This window comes from Scyliorhinus canicula, chromosome 5 (assembly GCF_902713615.1).
Source record: "Scyliorhinus canicula chromosome 5, sScyCan1.1, whole genome shotgun sequence".
NCBI lineage: Eukaryota > Metazoa > Chordata > Chondrichthyes > Carcharhiniformes > Scyliorhinidae > Scyliorhinus > Scyliorhinus canicula.
This window is the reverse complement of record NC_052150.1, coordinates 171,372,268-171,399,714: the sequence shown is the minus strand read 5'-3', so window position 1 is coordinate 171,399,714 and position 27,447 is coordinate 171,372,268. Positions and strand designations below refer to the sequence as shown.

At 48.6% G+C, this 27,447-nt stretch overlaps 1 protein-coding gene across 5 annotated transcripts in view; it reads right to left on the bottom strand.

The window, feature by feature from the left end:
- The window catches only part of plxdc2 (plexin domain containing 2), a 506,097-nt gene that overhangs the window by 96,904 nt on the left and 381,746 nt on the right, over positions 1 to 27,447 (bottom strand). For all 5 annotated transcript variants that reach the window (XM_038798075.1, XM_038798074.1, XM_038798076.1 and 2 more), the window contains exons 11-12: positions 9,153 to 9,213; positions 8,615 to 8,777 (exon numbers count right to left, since the gene is read on the bottom strand). In XM_038798075.1, coding sequence (XP_038654003.1) covers positions 8,615 to 8,777; positions 9,153 to 9,213 — 224 coding nt within the window. The remainder of the gene's footprint in view (positions 1 to 8,614; positions 8,778 to 9,152; positions 9,214 to 27,447) is intronic.

The following is a 27,447-nucleotide window of genomic DNA, read 5'->3' as shown; positions in this document are numbered from 1 at the left end:
GGGTTTGACGCCAGCTTTACGATTTCTCCCGTTTTGGGAGAATCGCGCCCTGTGTTCCCAGCAGTGCAACGTTTGAGCAGTGGCCACTGCTGGAACTACATCCAGCCTCCAAGGAAGAGGACTCAATGGAGGTTGGACTTGGCTAGCAGGCCCCACTGAGGTTGCTGGAGGACCAGGTTTTCGAGGCTGGGGGTGGGGAAGGGAGGGTTAAAGAGGTATGATAATGAGGGTGGGGCAATGCCTCTGATTGGCACTAAAGGAACTTTAATGGCACAATATGTGGGGACAACGCGCAAGAGTGGCTCCCACTGGAAACCTGACCTTTCTATCTTTTTCCCCAGCACAACAGGTTTTTAACTTTCCAGAGAAAACCTGAAATTATCTGGATGGAGTTTCCTCATCTCTGTGATTCCCAGCAGAGGCAAAGTCAGAAAATAAACCGCATGAATTTCAATGACAGACTCAGACCTTGAAGCCTCCCATGGTTCAACTGGAGATAAGAAGGCAACGGCAGCTTCTTCTCCAGCCATTCCACTAATGGCCAAGGTACTCAGCAGAATTTTGGCAGCTAAAATACTGACAATGCTTGACTTTGGATCTTAAAAGATCAATCGAGGAGGCTGGCACCTTTTGGTTCAGTTCTTGAGATCACCAGCCGTCAAAACACAAGGAGCCACAATCAAGGGCAGCATGGTAGCACAGTGGATAGCATTGTGGCTTCACAGCGCCAGGGTCCCAGGTTCGATCCCCGCTGGGTCACTGTCTGTGCGGAGTCTGCACGTTCTCCCCGTGTCTGTGTGGGTTTCCTCTGGGTGCTCCGGTTTCCTCCCACAGTCCAAAGACGTGCTGGTTACGTGGTTTGGCCATGCTAAATTGCCCTTAGTATCCAAACCGTTTAGGAAGGGTTATTGGGTTATGGGGATAGGGTGGAAGTCAGGGCTTAAGTGGGTCAGTGCAGACTCGATGGGCCAAATGGCCTCCTTCTGCACTGTATGTTCTATGTAATCTATGTAATCAAGGACTGGGCCGGGATTCTCCCCTACACGGTGGGGCGGGGGGGTCCCGGCGTAGCGGAGTGGCACCAACCACTCCGGCGTCGGGCCTCCCCAAAGGTGCGGAATTCTCCGTGGGGGCACCCCCTGTGGTCTGATCGACCCGCGCCCCCCCCAGGACCCAGGGGGCCCGCCCGTGCCGCCAATCCCGCCGCCACCAGAGGTGGTTGAAATCACGTCGGCGGGATTGGCCTCTCAGCGGCGGGACTTCGGCTCATCGCGGGCTGGAGAATCGCCGCAGGGGGCACGCCGATCGGCATGGCGCGATTCCTGCCCCCGCCAATTCCTGGGTGGCGGAGAATTCTGGCCACGGCAGGAGCGGTATTTACGCCGGCCCCGGGCGATTCTCTGACCCTGCGGGGGGTCGGAGAATTTCGCCCATGGAGACTGCATTGCCTGACCATAGTGATAGGATTACCTCCTTGGAGTCTGACCTTGCTGCTGTGATCAAGGATAACAGGACATTAACATCCAAGATCGGGTCTACAGGCATAGAACAATCTTCCTTTATCTTTGGCTGGCAAACTGTCATGTAATAATAATAATCGCTTATTGTCACAAGTAGGCTTCAATGAAATTACTGTGAAAAGCCCCTAGTCACCACATTCCGGCGCCAGAGACTGCCTGTTTGGGGAGGCCGGTACCTGAATTGAATCCGCGCTGCTGGCCTTGTTCTGCATTATAAGCCAGCTGTTTAGCCCATTGTGCTAAACCAGCCCCAAGGGACATGTGCATGTCCCTTTAAGAAAGGTTTACTCTCTTATATGACTTGTACCACATTGGGCTGTGGCTGTGAGGTGAGAGAGGGTTTCAGTTTCAGTTTGACTGCTTTGGACTCAGAATGAGAAAGAAGTGTTTTCGCTGTATTCATTTTAATGAGGCCAGCTACCTCAGTTGGTAGAGCATGGGACTCTTAATTCCAGGGTCGTGGGTTCAAACCCACGTTGGACGCTTAAATTTGGGCAGCACGGTAGCATAGTGGTTTGCACAATTGCTTCACAGAGCCAGGGTCCCAGGTTTGATTCACAGCTTGGGTCACTGTCTGTGCGGAGTCTGCACGTTCTCCCAGTGTGTGCGTGGGTTTCCTCCGGGTGCTCTGGTTTCCTCCCACAGTCCAAAGATCTGCAGGTTAGGTGGATTGGCCATGCTAAATTTACCTTAGTGTTTAAAATTGCCCTTAGTGTTGGGTGGGGTTACTGGGTTGTGGGGATAGGGTGGAGGTGTGGGCTTGGCTGGGGTGCTCTTTCCAAGAGCTGGTGCAAACTCGATGGGCTGAACGGCCTCCTTCTGCACTGTAAATTCTATGTTCAAAAGCTGTTCCAGTAAAAAGCACATTGGTTGTGGCTAAATGCCATGGTAACTTTAAAGATGTAGTTGTTTTCCAGAAGGAGTTTGAATCTGCTGTTTGGAACTGGATCAGAATTTCAGGAAAAGGACCAGTCCCATTCAAGTGAGAATACAGTGTGCTGGGCCACACCCTTGAAAAGGGGTTTTGGTTGAATTGGACTTTGTTAATGAACTGGAACAGTTAAGGGGGAATTCATTAAGTGTTATGTACATAGATTACTGTAGCTGTGAGGTGTCTTTTGTTTGTAACTGATCAAATTTCTCTAAGTGTTTATACATATATATGTTAACTACCTTCTTAGAATAAACTTTGTTTCGATTAAAGTGTCCAGGAAGTCTGATGAATCACACCTGCAGTGAAGGCTCTTATGCTCATCCTAGCCAAATTCAACATAAAAGTTATATGTCAGGTGAACTTCATAATACACTTTGGAGTTTCTAAACCCTGGCTCACAACAAAACAATTAAAAATGAACATACTCCCTAGATGTTTCTTTCAATTTCCTCTACATTTTTCTGCCCAAATTATTTTTTATCAAAGTTAATAAATTGATAGCCGGCTTTATCTGGGCGGGCAAGAATCCCAGAGTCCGCAGTGTTCTACTCCAGAGGGAAAGATAGACGTGGGTTTCGCCCTCCCAAAGTTACTTTATTGTTGGGCCGCCAATATTCAAAAGATCTTACTCTGGATCAGCGATCCCGATTCAATCTGGGGCCCACTGGAGGCTCGCTCTTGCACTATATCCACTCTCCGAGCTATAGTTACTGCTCCATTGCCCTTTTCTCCCGTAGACCTTCCTCTAACCTGGTGGTCGCCTCTCTTAGAACCTAGAAACACTGCCTTCACTGCCCCCTATCTGTAACAACCCCTTTTTCAGGGCTGGACGCAACCTTTAACTTGTAGAAATTGAAGGGACTCGAACACTTTGATAACCAATTCATAGGGAGGAGGTTTGCCAGCTTTAAAGAATTAGTGTATAAATTTCAGCTACCCTACTCTCGTGTTTTTCACAACTTTCAAATTCTCGATTCACCCGTTTGGCTTTCCCTTCCTTTTCTCTGGCTCCACCTTACTGGAGAGAATTCTATCCTTGGCCTTGCCAGGTAGGGAGGTACATCTCAGTCCCATATGGCCACATTCTCTCATCCAATTGCTCTCCACTGAATGGGGTGAGGGTGAAATGGGAGAGTGAACTGGGCCCTAAACTCAAAAAGGAGGTTTGGAGAGACGCCCTATAAAGGGCCACCTCCGCGTGCTCAAGTGCCCTGTTGAGCCAAATTCAGTTCAAACAGCTACATAAGACACACTTGACCAAGGCAAGGATGAGTGGGTTTTTCCTGAACGTTGAGAACAGATGTGATTGCTGTTCGCTTGGGATTTCGGACTCACCAGCAATTCACTCTCGGGTAGAGACGGGTGTTATCACTTTCGTCTCATTGATAGTCCAGAGGTGGATACTGGTCGTTTGAAGGTCTCCCGCTCGGCCTAGTGCCTCTAACTGGTTAGAGAACTTCATGTCCTTTTTGCAGTTAGAGAAAATTAAATTTAACATCGGGGTTCTGTTGAGAGATTCTATCTGAGATGGTAAACGTTTATCTCCTTTTTCAAAGATCGGTCCGCTCCGCACGTGGCGTGGAAGAATCGTGGGAGGGCCTCCCGACATTTTTTACGCCCCCCTGGCGCCCCCAGCGATCCCCGCGCTTGCCGTTTTTCATGGCAAACGACGATTCTCCGAGCCGTATGGGCCGAGCGGCCGGCCCTTCACGCCCGTTTCACCACGGCAGCAACCACACCTGGTCGCTGCATTCGTGAAACGGGCGCCAGATGCCTGTTTGGGGCATCTAGGGGCCCGATTGGCATGGGAGCACCGCGACTGTGCTCGGGAGGGGACAGGCCCGCGATCGGTACCCACCGATCGTCGGGCCAGCGTTCAAAACGGACGCACTCTTTCCCCTCCGCCGCCCGGCAAGATCAAGCCGCCACGTCTTGCCGGGCGGCGGAGGGGAAAGACGGCCACCGCGCATGCGCGGGTTCGTGCCGTCTGCGTGATGAAGTCATCCGCGCATGCGCGGGTTGGAACTGGCAACCCGCGCATGCGCGGATGACTTCACATTCTCGGCGTGATGAGGTCGCTGCCGAGTAAGACGGAGGACCGCTCCTAGCCCCCTGGGTGGAGGTGAATTTGGTGCGGTGAGCGGGCTCCGAGGCCGTCGTGAACCTCGGCCGAGTTCACGACGGCCTTCACGAATTCGGCCCCCTGCGGAGAATTCCGCCCCTCGACACCGTTCACTGTTAGGGATAGAATTTAAGTTATTGCTTTGTTTTGTTCTGTTTGCATTACTGGGAAAATTGTCTTTTTATTCTTATAGTTGTGATAATTCCTGTTCTATACAGTACCTGTTTTGCATTGAAAATGTGTTTGTTGCATTATTTGTAAAACATTTAAAAAACTGATAAAAATCTATTTTTTAACAATGAAAGTTAAAACCATTCCTTGCTGTATGGCAGCTTGCATAGCTAAAGCTGCACTTGCCACTTGATGTGTGCTTCCCCCTGCAACAGGTAAAATAGCATTGAGAAAATGGGATGAGGCACTGAATATTAATTGAAGGACATCAGTAGGCTGTCTGATGCCTCTACTTCACACTGTAAAATTGGAAGTAGATTAAGGACAGGCCAGTTGGATGCAGGCAGTACATGTGTTACATTCTATTAGCATCCCTGCTTTTAAATCTGCCAGCGGGGATCGGTAAAATTCCATCCCATGTGATTAAAAGCAGCAAATAAAGTAGTTTAGTTTTAGTTACCTGTTCATTCAGAACTGCAATTTACATGAAAGGTGAGTGCTCTTTGCAATGAAAGGTATTGGGCTCAATTCTCCCAAAAACGTTTTCAGTACGGCCTCTGGTGGGAAAAGTGATGTGATTCCCACCAGGTGGGTTAGCTTGATCCAAGTCGTAATCCACCCAAAATTAGAAATTGCTTTGGAGGGCGGCACGTTTTGCACAGGTACTGAGAGGTGCAGGGCGCTAGCACGACCCGCTTCACAGAGATCGGGGTGCCCTTTTTAAAGGGTGTACTGATCTCGAAGTGTCAATAATGGCCCCCCTCCCACTATCACCATCGCCGGTATTGGGGCTTCAGGACACCTCCCCACCACCATTGCCAGCATCTGGGTTCAGCCCCACCACCATCATTGGCATCAATCCCATCCCTCCGCCCAGCACCATCACTGGTGTCAGGGCCCTCCCATTGGGCCTCCATCGAGGCCAACCCACAATCGTCAGTACCAACGCACTCCCTCCTGCCCCACCCACGTAAGAGACATCCCACTATGGAGTAGCCAAATGCCCCGCCTCCTTTCATGCCCTCCTTTCAGGCCCCACCTCTTTTCAAGTGGAGACCAGCAGTGATTCCTGCCAGCAAAACATGTTGTCGGTGAGTGGATGAACACTGGAAGCCGGGGGAATTCGGCTTCAAATCGTCCCAGCATATTAAAATAACGATTTGAATATGCTAGTCTGGTCCATGCCCAGCGAGGGCATGAAGCAGATTACGTCAGCCGCAACGGGTGGGAGCATTGTGCTCTGTTGGGTGCCCAGCGCATATTCCATTTTGGGCCTCCCGACATAGCGGGATTTGTGCCGTGCACAAAGTGGCCGGAGAAACACCACCATTATCTTCCTTATTGTCATGATATGCAGACACACACATAATGATATTCAGACAAGCAGCTAATGGACACAGAGAACAGGACATGACCAATAAGCAAGCAGGACACTCAGGGGTGGGATCTGACTATAAAAGACACGAGGCACTCACACTCCGCCTCTTTCCACTGATGAACATCTAGAGAATCAGTCAAGGATGTTGTTACAATCTCACACCTCCACCACGTGGTTTAGAGCTAGTCTGGTTCAGTCAGACAGAGTAACCACACTTAAGTTAGCAGAGAGTCGAACTCACAGAGAACTGTGCTAACTGTGCCATTAGTTCAATAAACCTGATTGAACTAACTTCAAGGTCTGGAGTATCTTTCTGATCTAAGCTGCAGCCAGTTGCAGCCTGTGTTAGACCAGTGTACCTAACACAATACTTATCTATTCTTGTTTGCCCTTCCTAATTGTGTCCTCTCACTGCCCTTCCTCTTTTTCCTAACCCTCTGCCATTGGCTTAAGGAAGTGACTTTCGTACCCTACACCATGCAGTTCTCCAAAAATCCTTCTCCTCACTTACTACTTAGACTCATTACTCCCTCTGCATCTTCGCCCGGACCTACAAAACTCATAGAATCCCTACAGTGCAGAAGGTGACCATTCGGCCCATCAAGTCTGCACTGACCCTTCAAAAGAGCACCCTACCTACCACCCCATCCTATCCCCGTAACCCCACCTCGCCTTCTGGGCACCAAGCGGCAACGTAGCATGGCCAACCTACCTAATACTGCACATCTTTGAATTGTGGAAGGAAATCAGAGCACACGGAGGAAACCCACGCAGATACGTAGACAAAGTGCAAACTCCATATCGTCATTCACCGTAGGCCGGAATCGAACCTGGGTCCATGGCGCTGTGAGTGAGCAGTGCTAACCACTGTGCTGCCCTTAACTATCATGAAATCAGAAATCCATACCTACAGTGGGGTTGGACCCCAAGAAAAGCAGCCACATTAAGGCAGAATTCAGCGGATGATATTCCTGGTGGGGTCAGGAAGTAGAGGGTGGTGGTGGATAAATGGCCTTTCATTCTAAATACAGACCATGCCCATCATTTCAAGAATCCAGTTCCACAGCGTTTCCCTGGTTGGCCCCACTCAACTGTTTAAAAGCAGCATCAGCTGAATTCTGCACATACTTGTATTTTCAGAAAATGGTGAGGAAAATGACCAGAGGAGGCAAGTACTCTGTCTTGCAAAATAAAACCATGAGGGGGCAAGAACACATATTGTAACTGATGATCTGAGACCTTTAGAAGTCCATACAGATTATGACCTGCAGTTTAGAATGTCAAGTTACAAGCAGCAAAACATTCATTATTTTCTGCGGTTGCCTATCATGTCAAGATACGCAAAATGGCAAACCGTTACTACATCTATTCCACTTATTAATCTACTTGATTCAAATGAAGAATATGTGTAACATTAGTCAATGTATACCTTCCCTATTGAAAAGCTGCCAATTATTTTCACTTATTCTTTTGCATCTTCTGAAGGCTTATGTTAAATCACTGACATAGTGGGCTGGATTCTCCGCTCCCCGACTCCAAAATCGCGTTCGGCGACGGGGCAGAGAAGACTTTTTGACGGCAATATCGGGAGCGGCGCCGAATTTTCTTTTCTCTGCCCCCTGAAAAGCGGCACACTCGAGCTGATTATCCACGGCCTCAGGCCCCCGCCCTGCGATGCTTCATCCATGACCGGCCGAGTTCACGACGGTGTGGGTTACTTGTGCTCACACCGTCCGGGAACCTTGCGTGACGGCTGCGGACTCGGTCTGGGGCCGCCATAGTCGGGGGAGGGCCGATCCGTGGGCAGCGGGGACTTCATTTGGGGCTGGGGCACTGTGGACAGGCAGTCCAGGGCCCGTGAGTGGCCGAAGTGGGGCACTACTTTTGCGTTCCAGGTCTGCGAGCTGAGTCCACCATGGAGCAAGGCACGGCCACTGCAGGCCGCCGCCGTGCGCATGTGCGGCCACGGAACCGGAGGCGCTCAGGGCCATATCGGCAGCCAGAACTGTGAGCTCCATGCTACCACCCTGCTGGCCCCCAACAAAATGGGGATTCGGTGGTCGTTTAGCGCCAGTTTTCCTGGCACGAAAGACCACCGTTTTCACGTCGGCCCACCAGAACCCCAACACCTCTCCCACATAATCCCTCCTGGGAACAGCCCACTTGTACCTGCACAGCTATGACCCTCGCCCCCACCTCCCAGGGGGTTGTATCACCTCCAGCGGGTTCTGTTCATCTGTTTGTTTTGAGCTCACCTCTTTGATATGATCTTACACTGCTTGGCTGAAATTTAATTTGGATTACTTCATTACAACATAACACTATGCACATTGGGATGCCAAAATAATATCAAATCAAAGTAAACCGTGTAGTGTAATTGGTCTATTTAAAAGACATGTAGGTTCTACACTGACTCTTAATGTTCAAAACCTTTGTTGACGCCATGCTCACTGGTGTGTTATAAATGGTTAATTTGTCTTTACCCATACCTTCTGTGGTTAAGCTGGAAGTGGGAGGACCAAACGTGAAAAGAGTTGTGGATGTGGTGCTTGGGATTCTGGGTTTTGTAACTGATGTTGCAACACCTGTTGTCGTAGATAAAGCAGCTTGAGTCACTTCGCCAGGCTTGTTGTCACATGTCTTATCTTTAGACTGTAGCAGAGAGAAAAGCAGTTCAGCTCCAGCAAAATGCGGAAATCAATTATTCTTGAGAGGCAACTATACAAAGAAGCAGTAGGTAGTATTATTAAGTCTATGAAAGTACTAGTAGGGACACTGCCTGGACACAACATTTATCATAATACCTTGATGTGCACAGCTGTCTGATAAGATTACAACGAGCTCACCTCAAGGCTGAAACCAATTCATCCTTCTGCTCCAATGCAATTAAGGTAGTTGGTAATGATACAGTCGATGGTCTTCACGAACATGGTTTAATGAGGCGAAGAATGTCATAAAATTCTATTATAATTTTAATTTAGTTTTATGACTTATCTCAACTCTACTTCAGACAATACACCATAGTACCTCATCAGGACAGTTATTATCGACCCAATCCTGTCGATGACGGTCAAATCCACTGGAACACCTACATGCAATAAAATAAATGGAAGCGAAATCAACTATAAATTTCCATTCTTCAAAGTATGCATCTATTTAGAAAGGAATTTCCAATAGCTCCTTTGGCTAACATTAGCTGATGTGCTTTTATTGAATAACTAGCATACACACTCAGATGATGGCGCTGGGTAGCAAAAAGGCTTTCTATTTTTGGGAGCCACTATACACAATAGACATCCTCAGTTCACGTAAACGGAGAGATTGTTGAGGTGAAATTGGTCTACGTCACTGCCGCAAAAAGGACTTATAGCGAATCTGCAGCCAACTTGGCACTCAGCCCAATTTTATAAGTTGCGATGTAATTGGAATGGCGATAAACTAAGCAGCATTCTGCGTCACTGGTATAGACAGAATGAAGTTGCCTCTAGAGTGCTCCAACACTCAATCTCCGAAAGGCCTCTCTACAACAATTAGGTATTCCCATTTGCCACATCTGTCAAATTAGTGGATTTTCTGAAAGGATTGCTAATTTCATGCCAAAGTTGGGGTAGTTTTGTTCTTTTCATATTTGTCCATTAGGACATTATTGACTTTGCCGAGATCCTTTTGTACATAGGAGCCTCATAGTCAGCAGAGTAAAGAGACTTTCATTGATTAGGTTGTTTTAAATTTGCAACGATGTTCCCAGGAGTGAAAATGCACTCGTTTAGAAATGACTGTTCATTGTACTAGCATTTCACCTGACATTTTAACAAAAGCCTAAATCTGCACATTTTAAATATGTTCACACTAAAATTACAGAAAAAGAAACATTTTGTGAACATGGTCAGACAGTAGCTGGCCTAGTGTTCTAACCGACAGTGCCCGTTGCCTTCTGTGCTTTCGAGATCAATATCACAAATGAAGATAGAATCAAGAATTCATGATTCCGGTATTGTGAAATATGTCACAAACCAATTTAATTGTCAAATAAATCTCACTGATAATTATAATAGAATTTCAAGAAAGTGTGACAGAGATGTGCTGCACAGAATATTAATTTGATTTCTCATCAGCTAGGTTTGACATATTTTACACTCTGGTTGAAAAAGGGCAATTTCAACTCTTAAAACAAAGGCATTGATTTAGGATGGTTGCCAGAGGTCAGCTGACATATCTGCAACTGTAATTTGGTCAAGTTTCTGAAAATGTCCGCGTACATTGCAAATAAGACATGTCTGCACAACCCTCTTCTGGAATGTCAAACCTGCTGATGTCAATGATTGCTTCAAAGATGGATTGGATTTAAAACGAATGCCAACATTTGCATTCAGACAATGGTCACCTTGGAGGTGTTGAAGTGTTCTTTCTAGCTCATTAAATGGTAGAATGGGTCAGCCAGAAGTGATGGCTTGGACATTAGAAAATTAATCACTTAGGCCACAACGCAATAGCCAAGGTCTGCCAGACATGGGCTAATTAATTACCTTTTGTGGAGTACTCAATCACTATGGAGGGATGTCAAGTGTTTGGAATCACTATTTTGAAATGTCTTTTATTATGAAACCCTGCTTGCTTTGGAGCAGTATGAAAAAGTAAAATCTGAAAGCTGGGGGTATCAGCTGTTGAAGGTTGTCTGACTCTCCTCTCATCCTCTCAAATAGTTTGAACCCTGCCAGCTTAGATCACACTGTGGACAGTCGACAGAAAAATTGTAAAGAATAGTTCAAATTACGAAGCAGTGTTTTCATAAGCAAAGGTCATGGGGTGGGGGCAGGGGGTTGGGGTGGGGGGGGGGGGGGATTTTATGCCCCCATTCCTTTAGGGTGGGTTTGGCAATGGGAGCAGCCGATCTTGTGAGAGGCCCAAATCGCATTTCATGTTGATGTAAAAGAGCGATGCGATTGCCTCTGGATGGCACTAGTGACGTAACGGGAATCCCGGCATTCAATACCAGGAACATAGTTTCCATACATTTACATACCATCATCAGGCCTCCACACCTGAATCATGCCCCCCCCCCCCCCCCCCCATCCCCCACCTGTAAGTAAATCCATTTCCGTTGGCATGAAGGCAGACCTGTGCGAATTATGACTGTTCTCCCATGGTGTGCACCAGGTGGGCAGACATCCCAGAGCTCAGGTTAGTGGAATCACTGAGAGGGGGAAGAGGGTGATACCTGGGCACTGTCCCTGGCACTAGTGTGTAGGGCGGAGGGGGGTAAAACGGCACCCTGATCTTTAAAAGACTAAGTTACTGGCAGAGCCTGTGTTGCTAACATGACATCATAGTATCTTCCTCACTGTACCTCTGTGCACCAGCTAGTTCACCATTATAGCAGCTCCCCTAACAGTCAGAGTCCTTGATCTAACCCCGTCTACCTCTTCCCTCTTCTCCTGCACCCCTGCATATGGTTGCCCCTGCCCTCTCAGCTCCTTACAGCCAACATTCAGGCTGTTGCCCTCTATTGTTGCTTGTCCGGTCCATTTTTCTGGACAAACTTGTTGGCCTTCTCTGGGACGTCAAGGTTTTGTTCGTTGCCGTGGTATGTGACCCACAGTTTGGCAGGGTAGAGCATGCCAAACTGCACTCCACCTTTGTAGAGTGTGGATTTGGACCCGTTTAATTCTGCCCGGTGCTTGATCACCTTGCACCAATGTTCTGGTAGAAGGTGAATTGAATGTCCTTCCCACTTGCAACCCTTTGCATTCTTTGACCAACTCAGGATGCTCTCTTTACCTGTGGAGTTTTACGATAATTGCCTGCTGTGGTTTCCCATGCCCTGCCGCTCCTGGAACAAGCTGTGGGTGCGGTCTACCCCTGGGGACTTACGAAGCCCTCCTTGTTGACCAGCTTCCCAAGCATCTCTGCGATAAATTCTGTGGGGTTTATGCCCTCTGTTACCACCGGCAGCCCCACAATCCTCAGGCTTTGACGACATGACCAGTTTGGTCTTTACCAGCTTTACCACGTCGGCCTCGAGTATCACAATCCAGTCTTCTTGGTTCGCGGCGGCTTTTTCCAGGTCCTGTGTCGCCGACCTCTGGCGTCTAATCTCTATTCCATCTTGTCCATTGCCTCCCTCATGGGGGCCACTGCGATCTCCACTGCCTCCTCAATGGGCGCCAAGCGGTCTTTTTTCATCCCCTCCCTGTGTCTCTGGAGGTAATAGGCACTTCATTTGTTCCATCAGCACCCGGGTTAATGTTGGGAAATCTATGGGTTGCCCATTGCCGGTTCTGTGTCTCCTCATATGTTTTCCTGTTCCGAGGCTGAGGTCTCCTTCCCCTCGTCTCTGCTGGTTTTTCAGCTGGGCAGCGATTCTTTCCCATCTCAGATGGCAGTGCTATTGATGGGGATTAATTTGGGGGATTTTCTCTGCTTTTGGTGCCCGTTTCTTTTGGTTAAAAAGCCTAAGTTCTTGGATGAGAGCCACCTTTCGCGTGACTGCTCCGCTCATGGCCGCCACCGGAAGTCATCCCTTTGTGTTATTTACTTTTATTTCAATTTTGTCTGTGATGGTAAATTATGTCAATTCAGTTGCAAAACCTATTTCTGATGTTGTCCATAAACATTTCAACCAAACGAATTGCAATATACTGCAAACCTTTTCTTAGCGTGAGGAATTTACTTTGTTAAAAAACTGCATTTTCTGCTTATCTAAATCTGAATCGTCCTGCGTAGAGAATGCACAATTACTATATGCAAATTTCTTTAGTATTTCATCTTTTTTTAAAATTGAAAAGATATTGTTATACCTAAAGCAATCTGCATCAGATTTCAATTCATGGTGTGAATAATTTTCTGCTCCATGAAACAAGTTAATCTTCACAGTATTCTACTTAACTGCTAGTTAGAAATGTAGAACCGGTTCCAAATCTATCCTGCCTTGGTCCACTGCAAGGAAATCAGCCTCAGTAGGAATGAACAGTTAAATTTGCAAGTTCAGATTTTTTAGTTTTGAAAACCCATTTTATGTAAGCAAATATTCTGTTTATTCTGCAATCACAGAGAACTTCTTTGTTTTCCAGGAACATTCCCCAGTCTCCAGCTGATTCTGGAACGTGTGGTCGGAGACCTCCTTTTGCAAGCCCATGTTACATTGCATGCCCTTCACACCAATGTTAGAGTTAAATGGGGGTCTGAAGTCCACATAATATGTGGAACAGTCACCCAGCTATGGCTTCTCCCGAATCAGTTAATTACTGGGCACAGAGTGGCCTCATAATCCAATTCAAGATGGCAGACTGGCTCTCAAAGGTGTTGAGGGCCAGTGCAAGACCCTTCAGCACTGAAGAAGTAACAGACTGCCTTTTCAGGTATGAGAGAGTGAGAAAGAGGGCACTCAAGATAGCGGCACCTCTTTCCAACTTTTTAAACTTTAAAACAAAAATGTCTACAGCAGCTGGGCCACCAGTGTGGAGGGGGAACCTCTGCACAAGATGACCTGCAACTGCTGCTGAAGCAAGGCAGGTGGGATGGGTTTAAAGCCTGCTCGTTGCATTGACCCTCGGGCTGCCAGCTGGAGGCATTGGCCAGGCAGCTGAGCTGTTCCCTGCCATTCTGGGGCCTGAAGGCTGATTGGAAATTTCCAGTTGGCCTCTGACCTTTGAATAATCTTCATTGGCTGAGGGTGGCGAGCCCTGCTGTCCTTTACATCCTTCTTTGGAAAAATGTCTTAGGGGCAGGGTAATGCTGGCAGACTGGGACACCATCTGGTGGCAAAACACCCAAGACCTGCCCACTCCTGGTCCGACTCCGAGCAGGATCCTTAAAATCTAGACTTTGGTGTATAATTCCAGGTCAGGTTGACCAAGAGCTCAGGAGTTCTGATGAATGCCTTGGTCATGTTATAAAAGTGGAACTTGGTTTTAATGCATTAATAAAGCTGGTCTGTGCTTCCAAGATTCTTGATATCGTCCAATCTAAATCTCCAAGATTACCAAGGTCATATACAACAGAGAAATCACTGTTCCCAATCTTTAGTCCCGTCCAAACATGAGGGGCAGGGTTCTCCATCAGCTGATGCTGAAATCGGGAAACGCGATTGTGCGGATAATCGGTTCCGATGGCGAAATCGTGGCCAGCACCGGTTTCATGCCAAATAGCAATTCTCCGTCACTACGAGAGCCGCGCCAATGCACGTACAATGAACGCCGTTGGCATATCATCAGTAGGTCTGACCAGGTATTCTCCAATTCACCTAACAAGCACATCTTTCAGGACTTGTGCGAGGAAACCGGAGCACCTGGAGGAAATCCACACAGGCACGGGGAGAACATGCAGACTCGGCACAGACTGTGACCCAAGCCAGGAATCAAACCCGGGTCCCTGGCTGTGAAGCAATAGTGCTAACCACTGTTACCACTGCTACTGTGCCGCCCTTCTAGAACTGGTCCCCCAATCACTCACACTGACCAACTAACTCCACTTCAGCTGCACTCCTGACCCCGTAACTACCCACTTGACCAACCTGACACGACTACCCTGACCCCTGATTACTCCCTGACTCCCGAATCCTATCCACCCGACATGACCCAACCTGATCACACTCCTGACCAACCCAAATATCCTCCCTGACCTGAATACCACCCCCACTGACCAGCCCTGTTGAGTCCTGGTTACCCTTCCTAACTACCCTGACCCACCTACTCACTCATCTACCTATCAACCTCACACACCTACCCATATCCCCCACCTGGCACCCACCCACCTACCACCTCACCTACCTGCCACCCTACCCATCTACCACCCTAATCATCACACTATCCAACTGTCACTTTACCCACTTAAACACTTCCCTCACCCACCTACCAACACTACCACCCCATCCATTCACTAACGTTCACACTGGAATTTTTACCGCTGTAAAAATGGAGTGGCCTGTCTTTCCCCCAACCAATGCCGCAGTGCTTTGATGGACCTCTTTGAGGGACACTGCACTCCACATTTCTGGAGAAATGTGGTTCGAAAGACAAGACCAGGCAAGAAATACAGAGTGGTGCCAAAGGATGGAAAAGTTTGAGATAATGACAATGAGGAAATGATTGCTGTTCCACAGAAGATCCAGGCCATTTAATTTGAGGATAGTATTTGCAAACAATCAATAAAAAAGTATTTTGTCTAAAATATTTATCACCCAACGTGGGATTTGAAATGATGACCCACGGATTGAGTCATATTATCTACACTATTTACTTGACTGGCTGTACAGAAGCTCCCTGCATAAATCTTAACACACAGGATCTAGCAGAAGGAAGCAGCACTTCACCTGGTTACTCTTCCTAACTACCGCTGTGGCCAGTAGGTGCTGGGAGATCCCTCTTCCAAGATCTACCCAGCTTGCCATGCCTGGTTCGATCTAATGCAATCGCACAAGACGTTGTTATCTGAATGAGCGGGAAAATTATTTTGCAAATTTATGCTGAAGTGCTCTTCCCTGAGGTACCCAAGGCATTGGGATCCAAACCCTTCGCCTCAGAGACTTTAGGCAAACACTGTTCAGTACTGGTCCCCACAAACGGAGGCCAGACAGAACAGCACTTGTGGGCTCCCAAGAGATTGAAGGCCCCCCCAGATTGTTGTCCTCTGGGCAGGGTAGCACCCTTCCACTGCAGGTGCCACCTGGGCACTTTGGCACTGCAAGCCTGGCACTGCCATGGTGCCACTGCCAGAACGTAGAACAGTACAGTAAAGTACAGGCCCTTCAGCCCACGATATTGTGCCGACCATTTATCCTAATCTAAGATTAACCTAACCTACACCCCTTCAATTTACTGCTGTCCATGTGCCTGTCTAAGAGTCGCTTAAATGTCCATAATGACTCTGACTCCACCACCTCCGCTGGCAGTGCATTCCACACACCCATCACTCTCTGTGTAAAGAACCTACCTCTGACATCTCCCCTATACCTTCCTCTAATCACCGTAAAATTATGTCCCCTCATGACAGCCATTTCCACCCTGGGGAAAAGTCTTTGGCTATCCACTCTATCCATGTCTCTCATCACCTTGTACACCTCTATCAAGTCACCTCTCTTCCTTCTTCGCTCCAGTGAGAAAAGCCCTAGCTACCTCAACCTTTCTCCATAAGACATGCCCTCCTTTCCAGGCAGCATCCTGGTAAATATCCTCTGTACCCTCTCCAAAGCATCCACATCTTTCCTGTAATGAGGTAACCAGAACTGGGCACAATATTCCACGTGTGGTCTAACCAGGGTTTTATAAAGCTGCAGCAAAACCTCGCGGCTCTTGAACTCAATCCCCCTGTTAATGAAAGCCAACACACCATACGCCTTCTTAACAACCCTATCAACTTGGGTGGCAACTTTAAGGGATCTATGCACGTGGACCTGACTGTTCTTCCACGCTTCCAGGAATCCTGGGCGGGATTCTCTGACCCCCGCTGGCCCAGAGAATCGCCGGGGGGCCGGCAGGGCTGGGAATCGCGTTGTGCCGGTCGGGGGCCACTGGCAGTGACCCCCCCCCGGCGATCCTCCGCTCCGCGATGGGCCAAATGGCCGCCCGTCTCCGGCCAATCCCGCCGGCGTAAATCAAACAAGGTCTTATTTCTCACATGAGAGTAGAACGCCTTGGGGTTTTCCCTAATCCTTCCCACCAGGGCTTTTTCATGCCTCCTTCTAGCTCTCCTCAGTCCATTTTTGAGTTCATTCCTGGCTACCTTGTAACCCTCTAGAGCCGAGTCAGATCCTTGCTTCCTCAACCTTACGTAAGCTTCCTTCTTCCTCTTGACTAGAAGCTCCACTTCTCTTGTCATCCAAGGCTCCTTCACCTTAAGATTCCTTCCTTGTCTCAGTGGGATAAAACTATCCAGCACTCGCAGCAAGTGCTCCTTAAACAATTCCCACATTACTGTTGTGCATTTCCCCAAGAACAATTGTTCCCAATTTATGCTCCTCAGCTCCTGTCTAATAGCAGTATAATTTCCCCTCCCCCAATTAAATACCTTCCCATACTGTGTGTTCCTATTCCTCTCCATGATTATGGTAAAGGTCAAGGAGTTGCGGTCACTGTCACCGAAGTGCTCTCCCACCGAGACATCTGACACCCGGCCTGGTTCATTGCCGAGCACCAAGTCCAATATGGCCTCCCACTTAGTCGGCCTATCTACATACTGAGTCAGGAATCCTTCCTGTACACACCTGACAAAATCTGCTCCATCCAAACCATTTGTACTGAGGAGGTTCCAGTCAATATTGGGGAAGTTGAAGTCACCCATGACAATAACTCTTTTACTTCTGCACTTTTCCAAGTTCTGCCGCTCATTCTGTTCCTCTATCTCTCTGCTGCTATTGGGGGGGGGGGGGGGGGGGGGGGGGGTCGATAGAAAACTCCCAATAAAGTGACTGCTCCTTTCTTGTTTCTGACTTCCACCCATACTGACTCAGTAAACAAACCCTCCTCAACTACCTCTTTTCTGCAGCTGTGATGCACTCCCTAATTAACAGTGCCACTCCCCCTTCTCCTTTCCCTCCGTCCCTATTCTTCTTAAAACATCGAAACCCTGGAACATCTAACAACTGTGGTGAATGTGTAACCACTATAATTCACACTGTATGGAGCCCACACCGGGCCCTGTCCTCCTCCGAAAACACGTTCGGACACATAAGACCGACCCCCTGGTAGAGAGGGTCCAACTCCTGCACTCGAACCCCCACTACGCGTTCGTTGAACACCCCGATGGCCGACAGGACACCGTTTCCCTCTGGGACCTGGCACCCGCAGGCTCTACTACCACTGCCGCCGATGTATCTCCCACACTACACCCCACCTGACTTCCCATGCCCTGCTCCTATTTGCTTCCCGCGCTCCCTTCCGCCCTACACACCGGTTCGCAGGAACGAAGCTCAGGAAGAACTATCCCCGGAGTCGGCCCCCGGACCCGCACCGAACATCCTTCCACAGCCATCAGAGATGGCTGCAACACCGGTACTTTGTCGGTCGCTACGCACGATTTGGGCGCCGGACCAACTGAACTTGTAGACTCGTCACCCCCGCCGGACTTGATTTTTTAACAGGGAGTGAATGTGGTGAATGTGTAACCACTATAATTCACACTGTACATTACTGTGTCCCTGTGGGCTCCATCTGTGAGCCGTTGCATGGCTCTGCCCACAGGGAGAGATGAGGAGATGTACAGGACTCCGCCCTCGGCTCCACCCCCTTCAGGAAGTATAAGTGCTGCGGTCCTGCGAGTCCGCCTTCAGTTCAGCATAGTCGCAGGCAGGCTCAGTTGTAAGCCGATTAAAGCCACAGTTTACTCCAACTCATGTCTCTGGTTGAATTGATGGTCGCATCAACAACCATTCCTGCCTCTGTGAAATCCATGTCACCGTAACATCATAGTTCCAAGTACTGAACCATGCTCTAAGTTCATCTCCCTTATTCATGACACACCTTGCATTGAAACAGACACACTTTAACCCATTCCACTGAATGCAACTTTGCCCTATCAACTGTCTGTCCTTTCTCACAGACTCCTGCATACTATTTCTGCCTGTTCAACAGCTACTCTATCCTCTGATCCATAGCTCTGGTTCCTGTCCCCCTGCCAAACTAGTTTCAACCCTCCTGAAGAACTCTAGCAAACCTTCCACCCAGGATATTGGTGCCCCTCCAGTTTAGGTGCAATCTGTCCTTCATGTAGAGGTCCCATTTGCTGGTTTAGCACAGGGCTAAATCACTGACTTTGAAAGCAGACCAAGGCAGGCCAGCAGCACGGTTCAATTCCTGTACCAGCCTCCCTGAACAGGCACCGGAATGTGGCGCCTAGGGGCTTTTCATAGTAACTTCATTTGAAGCCTACTTGTGACAATAAGCGATTTTCATTTCATTTCACCTTCCCCAGAAAATATCCCAATAAATCCATACATCTGAAGTCTTCCATCCTGCACCGGCCCTGTAGCCACGTGTTCAGCTGCACTCGCTCTCTGTTCCTTGCTTCACTTGCACGTGGCACCGATCGCAATCCTGAGATCACTACTCTGCTTGTCCTGCTCTTTAGCTTCCAACCTAACTCCCTAAAATCACAAATCACTTTTTAGATCCTGATCCCTTTTTTTAGCTGTGCCGTTGGTGCCTATGTGCACCATGACTTCTGGTTGCTCCCCCTTCACCTTAAGAACCCTGTAGACTCGATCTGAGACATCCCTGGCCCTGGCACCTGGGAGGCAACATACCTTCCAGGAGTCTAGCTCGCGACCACAGAATCTCCTATCCATTGAGTCTCCTATTACTATTGCTTTTCTATTCTCCACCCTTCCCTTCTGAGCCACAGAGCCAGACTCAGTGCCAGAGACCTGGCCGCTAGAGCCTTCGCCCGGTAGGTCATTCCTCCCCCCAACAGCATCCAAAACGGTCTCCTTGTTTTGAAGGGGAACAGCCACAAGTGATCCCTACACTGCCTGCGTGTTCGTTTTCCTTCCCCTGACTGTAACCCAGCTACCCTTGTCCTGTACCTTGGGTGTGGCCACCTCCCTGTAACTCTTCTCTATCACCCACTCTGCCTCCTGGATGATCCGAGGTTCATCCAGCTCCAGTTCCCTAACGCGGTCTCTGAGGAGCTGGAGTTGGGTGCATTTCCCACAGGAGGAGCCAGCTGGTAGGAATACTGCCAAGGAACCAGGCTGGCATTTTTCTCATGGTGGGGATCAGGAGGGGCCTGCACATGAGGTGGGGGCGGGGCCCCATGGACTCCCTTATAGTCACGTTGGGGCTTTGGGTGAGTTCAGGGGTCGTGTCGTGGGGTCAAGAGATTGGAACGGCAAGGGGTTCTGGCGAGCGGAGCTCTCCTTCACAGGGACACAGTTTGGCCCCACTGATAGTGTTGCTAACACTGATGGTGTTTCTCGATTCTGCGAGTGCCGGAAAACACCGTGTGAAATGGGCTCATCACGGGACTCTGTTGCAATTTGGTTAGATCGTGCCCAGTATCTCATTAAGATTATGATCCCACCACTCAATGGAATCTGGGATGAAGTGGTGCTGGCATATCTGTTTTTCCATATGCTACAGTGTTACACTGAAGTGCTACTGTGGAATTCCCATTATATATATATGTAAATATATATATTCCCATTGTGGACAGCTCCACGCAGCCGGGAAATCCCCAGGCGTGGGTGCACTGCCGGCGCCACAGAGAATCCCACCAGTGGAGAATCTAGCCCTTAAAGTCTGTTACTGATCAGAAAGGCATGGGGCGGGATTCTCCGACGCCCCCCCACCGGGTCACAGAATCCCTGGGGAATCCTGCCACGCCACCCCGATGTCGGTTGGCGTATTCTCCGGCGCCATTTTTCAGTTGGGGGCGGGGGGGGGGGGGGCGCTGCTGGACATGGTATGTGGAATGATGCATGGTCTCTAACAAAATAAGAGACACAGTGCAGGTGATACACATTCATAAACATAAAACGCAAAATATTTGAAACTGATGAATATTTAAAAATCATGGCGCCGACCAAAAGGCTGGAACATTATTACAAATTAATTAGCGATTCCAAGAGTATAGGCCTTTGCCAGAGTCTTATTCCTTTAACAGAACTGGGGCAGGATTCTCCATTGGCAGGATCCTCTGCTTCACTGGCAGCGCACTCACGCCCGCAGATGTCCCGCCGGCATGGAGGTGGCCACAATGGAAAACCCCACTGGCCGAATGCCGGGAGGAGGACCCCGCTGCCAGTGAGGGTGTGGTGGGGGGGACACACGGCGCGCCAGAGAATGGGTCTGGCTGGTCTTAACACTACACTGGTGTTATCTAAAAGGGCAAACCACATTCAAGTAATTTGTCACAATTTTCTTGGAACGTTATTTTGAAATTTATTTTTTTGTAAAGGATGTGAGGATCACAATAATCAATTAAAAATTAATAGGTAGACTTCCCTTACGGAAGGTAGATTTCAGCTCGTCAGTACTGGATGACTGGAATAGGTCTTCGACTGAGGGGAGGGTGGAAATAGCAGAGAGCACACTCACAGTTACGATCATAGAGGTGAGCAGTGGAAAAAGATTAGTTGGTTGAGAATGTCAAAAGGCAGACAGGTCCAGAATGATGAAGAGGGCTAATGTGCCACCATCGCAGTCACACAGAATGTCAGAAATGTTATTGTACAGAAGTTATTAAAATAAACCTGATATCTACTTGTCAAAAGCACTGATGCTTTGAACCTATGTACCGGGCTGGGTTGAAATCCAGTAAATGTCTTTCATTATTGCATTGAGACAGAGACATTGATTACAATGTCTCATTTCCCTCTGGATGGAAGTAACTGTGATCTTTTATAATATTTTCACAAAAATTACTTTGTATAACAATGTGCAAATACTGCAGCCAGTTATTCAGAGATGGCAATAACCACTTACCATGGTAATGTCACAGTTGCAATTATGCAAACCATTTATTTTCCTTCCCTTACCATTAGTTGCTGTTTCTCTGGAATCAGGCTGCCCTGATAAGTTAGACAATATTTTCGGAAACAGCTATTCAAAAAAAGTTAAATTAAAGCATTCATGCTTGCTATTCTCATTTCACGATATCAAAATAAATCTTTTTTTCTCGCACCATTAGTGAATGAAAATATGACCTTGTTTCCCCTTTTAGTAGCTGGAAAAATATTTCACTTTAGTCACAAATCACATCAATAGCATAACCGCTGCTTCCTCAACAATGCAGATCTTCAGTTGCTGCCAGAAATCATCAGATTTTCTGGAGTTAGATCCTCAATGCTCAATCCGTGGCATTTGATCAACTGACATTTCCACCAACAGGAAACCTGTTCTCCTCATAATTTAATGAACTCCATGACTGCAAGAGCAATCAAACGCTAGGAATCCTGCGGCAGGTAGCTATCTCCAGACTCCCCAAAGTCTGTTTACTGTCTACAAGGTACAAGTCAGGCGTGTGATGGAATCCTCCCCACTTGCCTGGATGAGTGCAGCTCCAACAGCGCTCAATGAGCGCGATTCTCCGCAAATGCGGAGAGTCGTAAAGACTGCCGTGAAACCGGCTGTGTTTCACTGCAGCCTTAACGCCCGTTCCCGGGACCCGATTCACCCCCCCGGTCGGGGCTAGCATCGCGGCCCCGGGAAGAACGGCAGCGCGGGCTTAGCGAACGTTCGCTAAACCCGGCCGCCAAGACTCGCGGCGGCTGACGCGCACGATGACGTCAGCCGCACATGCGCGTGTTGGACGGCTCCAACCCGCGCATGCGCGGATGACGTCATCGCGCACTTGCGTCAGACCCGCACATGCGCGGTCCGTAATGCCCCTCAGCCGCCCCGCGGACTGATCCTGCGGGGCGGCGGAGGGAGAAAGAGTGCGCGGGGTAAGTACCCGCTGCCCGCGATCGGTGCCCACCGTGGTGCGGCCGTGCCAATCGGTGGCATGGTTGTGCAGAACGGCACTCTGCCGCCGTTTTCACGAACTTGTATAGCAGGTGTATTCAAATTCGTGAAAACGGCCGTAAAGGCCTTGGAAATCGGCCCATCGGCCAGGGGAGAATCGCTGCTCGCCGTAAAAAAATAGTGAGCAGCAATTCATGTCGGGGGGTGGGCGTGGGGAGAATAGCGGGAGGGCGTCGGACCAGCGTCGCTGTAAAAATTTGTGCCGCCCGCTATTCTCCGCCCTGTCGTGAGTGCGGAGAATCGCGCCCCATATGCGCAATGCCATCCAGGACAAAGCAGTTCGCTTGACTGACACCCTTTCCACAAACATTCACTCCCTCCATCACCGATGCACAGTAGCAGCAGTGTGTACCATCTACAAGATGCACTGCAGTAATTTGTCAAGCCTCCTTAGCACCTTCCAAACTCACAAATGCAATTGCCTAGAAGGACAAGGACAACAGGCACATGGGGACACCATCATCTGGAACTTCTCCTTCAAGCCACAAACCATCCTATTTTAGAAATATTTCACTGTTCCTTCATTGTCACTGAATCAAAGTCTTGGAACTCCCTTCCTCATAATACTGTGGGTGTATCTACACAACATGGACTGGAGCAGTTCAAAAATGCAGCTCACCACCACCTTCTCAAGGGTAATTAGGGATGGAACTATCTGCTGGCCTAACCACTCTACCCACATCGCATAAATGTACATAAACTAAAAAATATCCATCCGTTCCACAGGACCATGGCTTGAATTTCATGGCTGGTTCTTACGTGGGTGGGATAGTGAAATTGAAGTAACGGAAGTTCCTCTGGGTTCCTGTCTGCCTCAGCCTCACACTGATTTCACACTGGGGAGGGCAAGGCCTTAGACGGGACACTCGCCCAATTTCCAATTGAAGCCTTTAAATGGCCAAGTATTGGGCACTTCAGTGCTGTTTCGTACTCTGTCTCACTTTTACGGCTGAATTTATATTGCATGGGAAGCCTGAAAATAAACGAGCTTAGATCTCGAATGGGAAGAGAAGGGCGAGCACCTCCATCAGAAGCCCCCTTCTGACATTGGATGCTCCCCGCTTCTCACTAAATTCCAGTAGCTTCAGGAAATCCCGCTCCCCCCCCCCGGCCTCTCCCCCAAGACACTGATCACCCACGTAGGCCTTCCCTAGTCCCTCCCCATCCCGGGATCCCATAAACAGACCGTGGTCCCCTGGTGCTAGGACTGAGGCTCGGGCATCTTCATAAGATACTGAAGCAGAATTAGGCTATTTGGCTGCTCCGCCATTCGATCATGGTTGATCTCCTCCTGGCCTTAATTCCACTGTCCTGCCCGTTCGCCATAACCCTTCAACACATTACCTATTAAAAATCTGTCTAACTCCTCCTTAAATTTATTCATTGTCCTATCATCCACCACATTCTGGGGTAGTGAATTCCACAGATTCACACCCCTTTTGGAGAAATAGTTTCTTCATTGCTCGGCACAACATCGAGGGCCGAAGGGCCTGTTCTGTGCTGTACTGTTCTATGTTCCTCAACTCTATTTTAAATTTGCTATCTCTTATCTTATCTCTTATCTCTTTACCTCTCGTTCTAGAATATTCCACAAGAGGAAGCATCTGCTCCACGTATACTTTATCCATACCGTTTATCACCTTGTATACCTCAATTTAATCTCCTCTTGTTCTTCTAAACTTCAGAGAGTATAGGTTTAAACTTTTCAATCTCGCTTTCTACGACACACCCCTCATCTCTGGAATCAATCTAGTGAACCTCCTCTGAACTGCCTCCAATGCCACTACATCTTTCCTCAAATAAAGGGACCAAAACTGTGCACTGGTGCTGTCTCACCAATGCCGTGTACAGTTGCAACAACACTTCCTTACCTTTATACTCTATTCCTTTCACTATAAATGCCAACATTTCATTCGCTTTCTTTCTTATCTGCTGTATCTGCATGTTAGTTTTCTGTGACTCATGAACGAGGACCCCCAGATCCCTCTGCAATGGAGCACCCCAAAGTCTCTCCCCAATTAGATAATAAGTTCCCGTCCCATTTTTCTGACCAAAGTGCATGATTTCACACTTATCCACTTTTTCATGTACTTCCTCTTCAGTCCACTGCATCTCTTGTCACAGCAGGGACTGGAGACCTGCAGCCAATCAGATTGACCAGTAGCTCTCTCAGGTAGGGCTTCCTCCTGAGTGAGGAGCGGAAAGTAAGTCTGCAGCCAATTGACACTAATTTTGTCCATAAATTGGCTGTGGGGCACGAGGTAATTGGCAGGGATGTGTTCCCTGCCAACTCTTTGGGTGACTGGAAGGAAGAGCCTGCTATCCAAAACTTTCAGGCCTATCAGTTCCAATAGGCACATGCCTTGTATCTGTTCTAAACTTACAATTATAAAATATTGGGGAGTATGGGATTGTGGGTAGTGTACTGAGATGGACAGAAATCTGGTTGGCAGACAGAAAACATAGAGTAGGAATAAACTCGGTTTTTTTTTCTGAATGGCAGGCAGTGACTGGTGGGATGCCACAGGAATCAGTCCTCGGACACCAGATATTCACTGTAGATATTAACTATTTAGATGAGGGAATGAAATTTACAGATGACACAAAGCTGGGTGGGAGGGTGAGCTGTGAGGAGGATGCAGAGATCCTTCAGTGTGATTTGGACAAGTTGAGTGAGTGGGCAAATGCATGGTAGATGCAGTATAGTGTGGATAAATGTGAGGTTATCCACTTTGGTAGCAAAAACAGCGAGGCGGATTGTTATCTGAATGGCTATAAATTGAGAGAGGGAATGCACAACGAGACCTGAGTGTCCTTGTACACCAATCGGTGAAGGTAAACATGCAGGTTCAGCAGGCGGTAAAGAAGGCAAATGGTATGTTGGCTTTCATAGCTGATACAGATATGTCTTGCTGCAATTATACAGGGCCTTGGTGAAGCCATACCAGTAGTATTGTGTGTAGTTTTGGTCTCTTTAACTGAGGACGGATGTTTTTGCTATGGAGTGAGTACAGAGAAGGTTTACCAGACTGATTCCTGGGACAGTGGGACTAACATATGAAGCGAGGTTGAGTCAGTTAAGATTGTATTTATGGAGATGAAATGAAATGAAAATGAAAATGAAATGAAATGAAAGTCGCTTATTGTCACAAGTAGGCTTCAAATGAAGTTACTATGAAAATCCCCTAGTCGCCACATTCCAGCGCCTGTTCGGGGAGGCTGGAACGGGAATTGAACCGTGCTGCTGGCCTGCCTTCGTCTGCTTTAAAAGCCAGCTCTTTAGCTCATGAAAACCTATAAAATTCTTTTTTTTTATAAATGTTTTTATTCAGTTTTCATATTTTATATTGAACAAATTACAAATTGTTAGGAGAGAAAAAAAAAAACAAACACGCAAAAATTAACATACATATTTACAGGTAAGCATCTTCGTAGTAGTAACTGCGCCCCCCCCCCCCCCCCTCAACATGTTTATTTAGTTTGGTTTTGGGCCTTAGCTAGCCATCGAACCCCCGTAACGAACCTGTAGCCCCCCCCCCCTCCCGCTACCTTCCCCCGACTATTCTTCCTCTTGTACATTGGCCACAAATAGGTCCCGGAACAGTTGCATGAATGGCTCCCACGTTCTGTGGAAGCCGTCGTCCGACCCTCGGATGGCAAATTTGATTTTCTCCATTTGGAGAGATTCCGAGAGGTCGGACAGCCAGTCCGCAGCTCTGGGCGGTGCTGCTGACCGCCAGCCAAACAGGATTCTACGGCGGGCGATCAGGGAGGCAAAGGCAAGGGTGTCCGCCCTCCTCCCCAGGAATAGATCTGGCTGTTCTGAAACCCCGAAGACCGCCACTATCGGGCATGGCTCCACCCTCACTCCCACCACTTTGGACATAACCTCGAAGAAGGCTGTCCAGTACTCCACGAGTCTGGGGCAAGACCAGAACATGTGGGCGTGGTTGGCCGGGCCTCTTTGGCACCGTTCACATCTGTCTTCCACCTCCGGGAAGAACCTACTCATACGGGTTCTTGTTAAGTGGGCTCTATGTACCACTTTTAGTTGCGTCAGGCTGAGCCTTGCGCACGTGGAGGTGGAGTTGACCCTATGCAGTGCTTCGCTCCAGAGTCCCCACCCTATCTCCATCCCCAGGTCGTCCTCCCATTTCCTCCTTGTTGCGTCCAGTACGGTGTCGTCCCTATCTACCAGTCGGTCATACATGTCACTACAGTTCCCTTTCTCTAGGATACTTGCGTCCAGTAGGTCTTCCAGTAGTGTCTGTCGTGGCGGTTGTGGGTACGTCCTTGTCTCTTTTCGTAGGAAGTTTTTGAGCTGCAGGTACCGTAGCTCGTTTCCCCCAGCTAGCTGAAATTTCTCTGTCAGTTCGTCCAGTGTTGCGATCCTGTCGTCCGTGTATAGGTCCCTGACTGTCAGTGTCCCCCCGTCCTGCCTCCACCTTTTGAAGGTGGCGTCAGTCAGTGCTGGTGTGAACCTATGGTTGTTGCAGATGGGAGCCCTGTTCGACATTTTGGTCAGGCCAAGTTGCTGCCGCAGTTGGTTCCAGGATTGGAGGGTGGCTGTCACCACTGGGCTGCTGGAGTGTTTTTTGGGTGGGGATGGGAGTGCTGCCGTGGCGAGGGCCCGGAGGGAGGTTCCCATGCAGGAGGCCTCCTCCGCACGCACCCACTCAGCTTCTGGCTCCTGGATCCATCCCCTTACTCGCTCGGCTGTTGCTGCCCAGTGGTAGAATTGTAGATTCGGGAGGGCTAACCCTCCCCTGGTTTTTGTTTTTTGTAAGACCTTCTTTGGGATCCTAGCATTTTTACCCCCCCATACGAACGCCATGATGAGTTTGTCCAGCGCTTTGAAAAAGGCC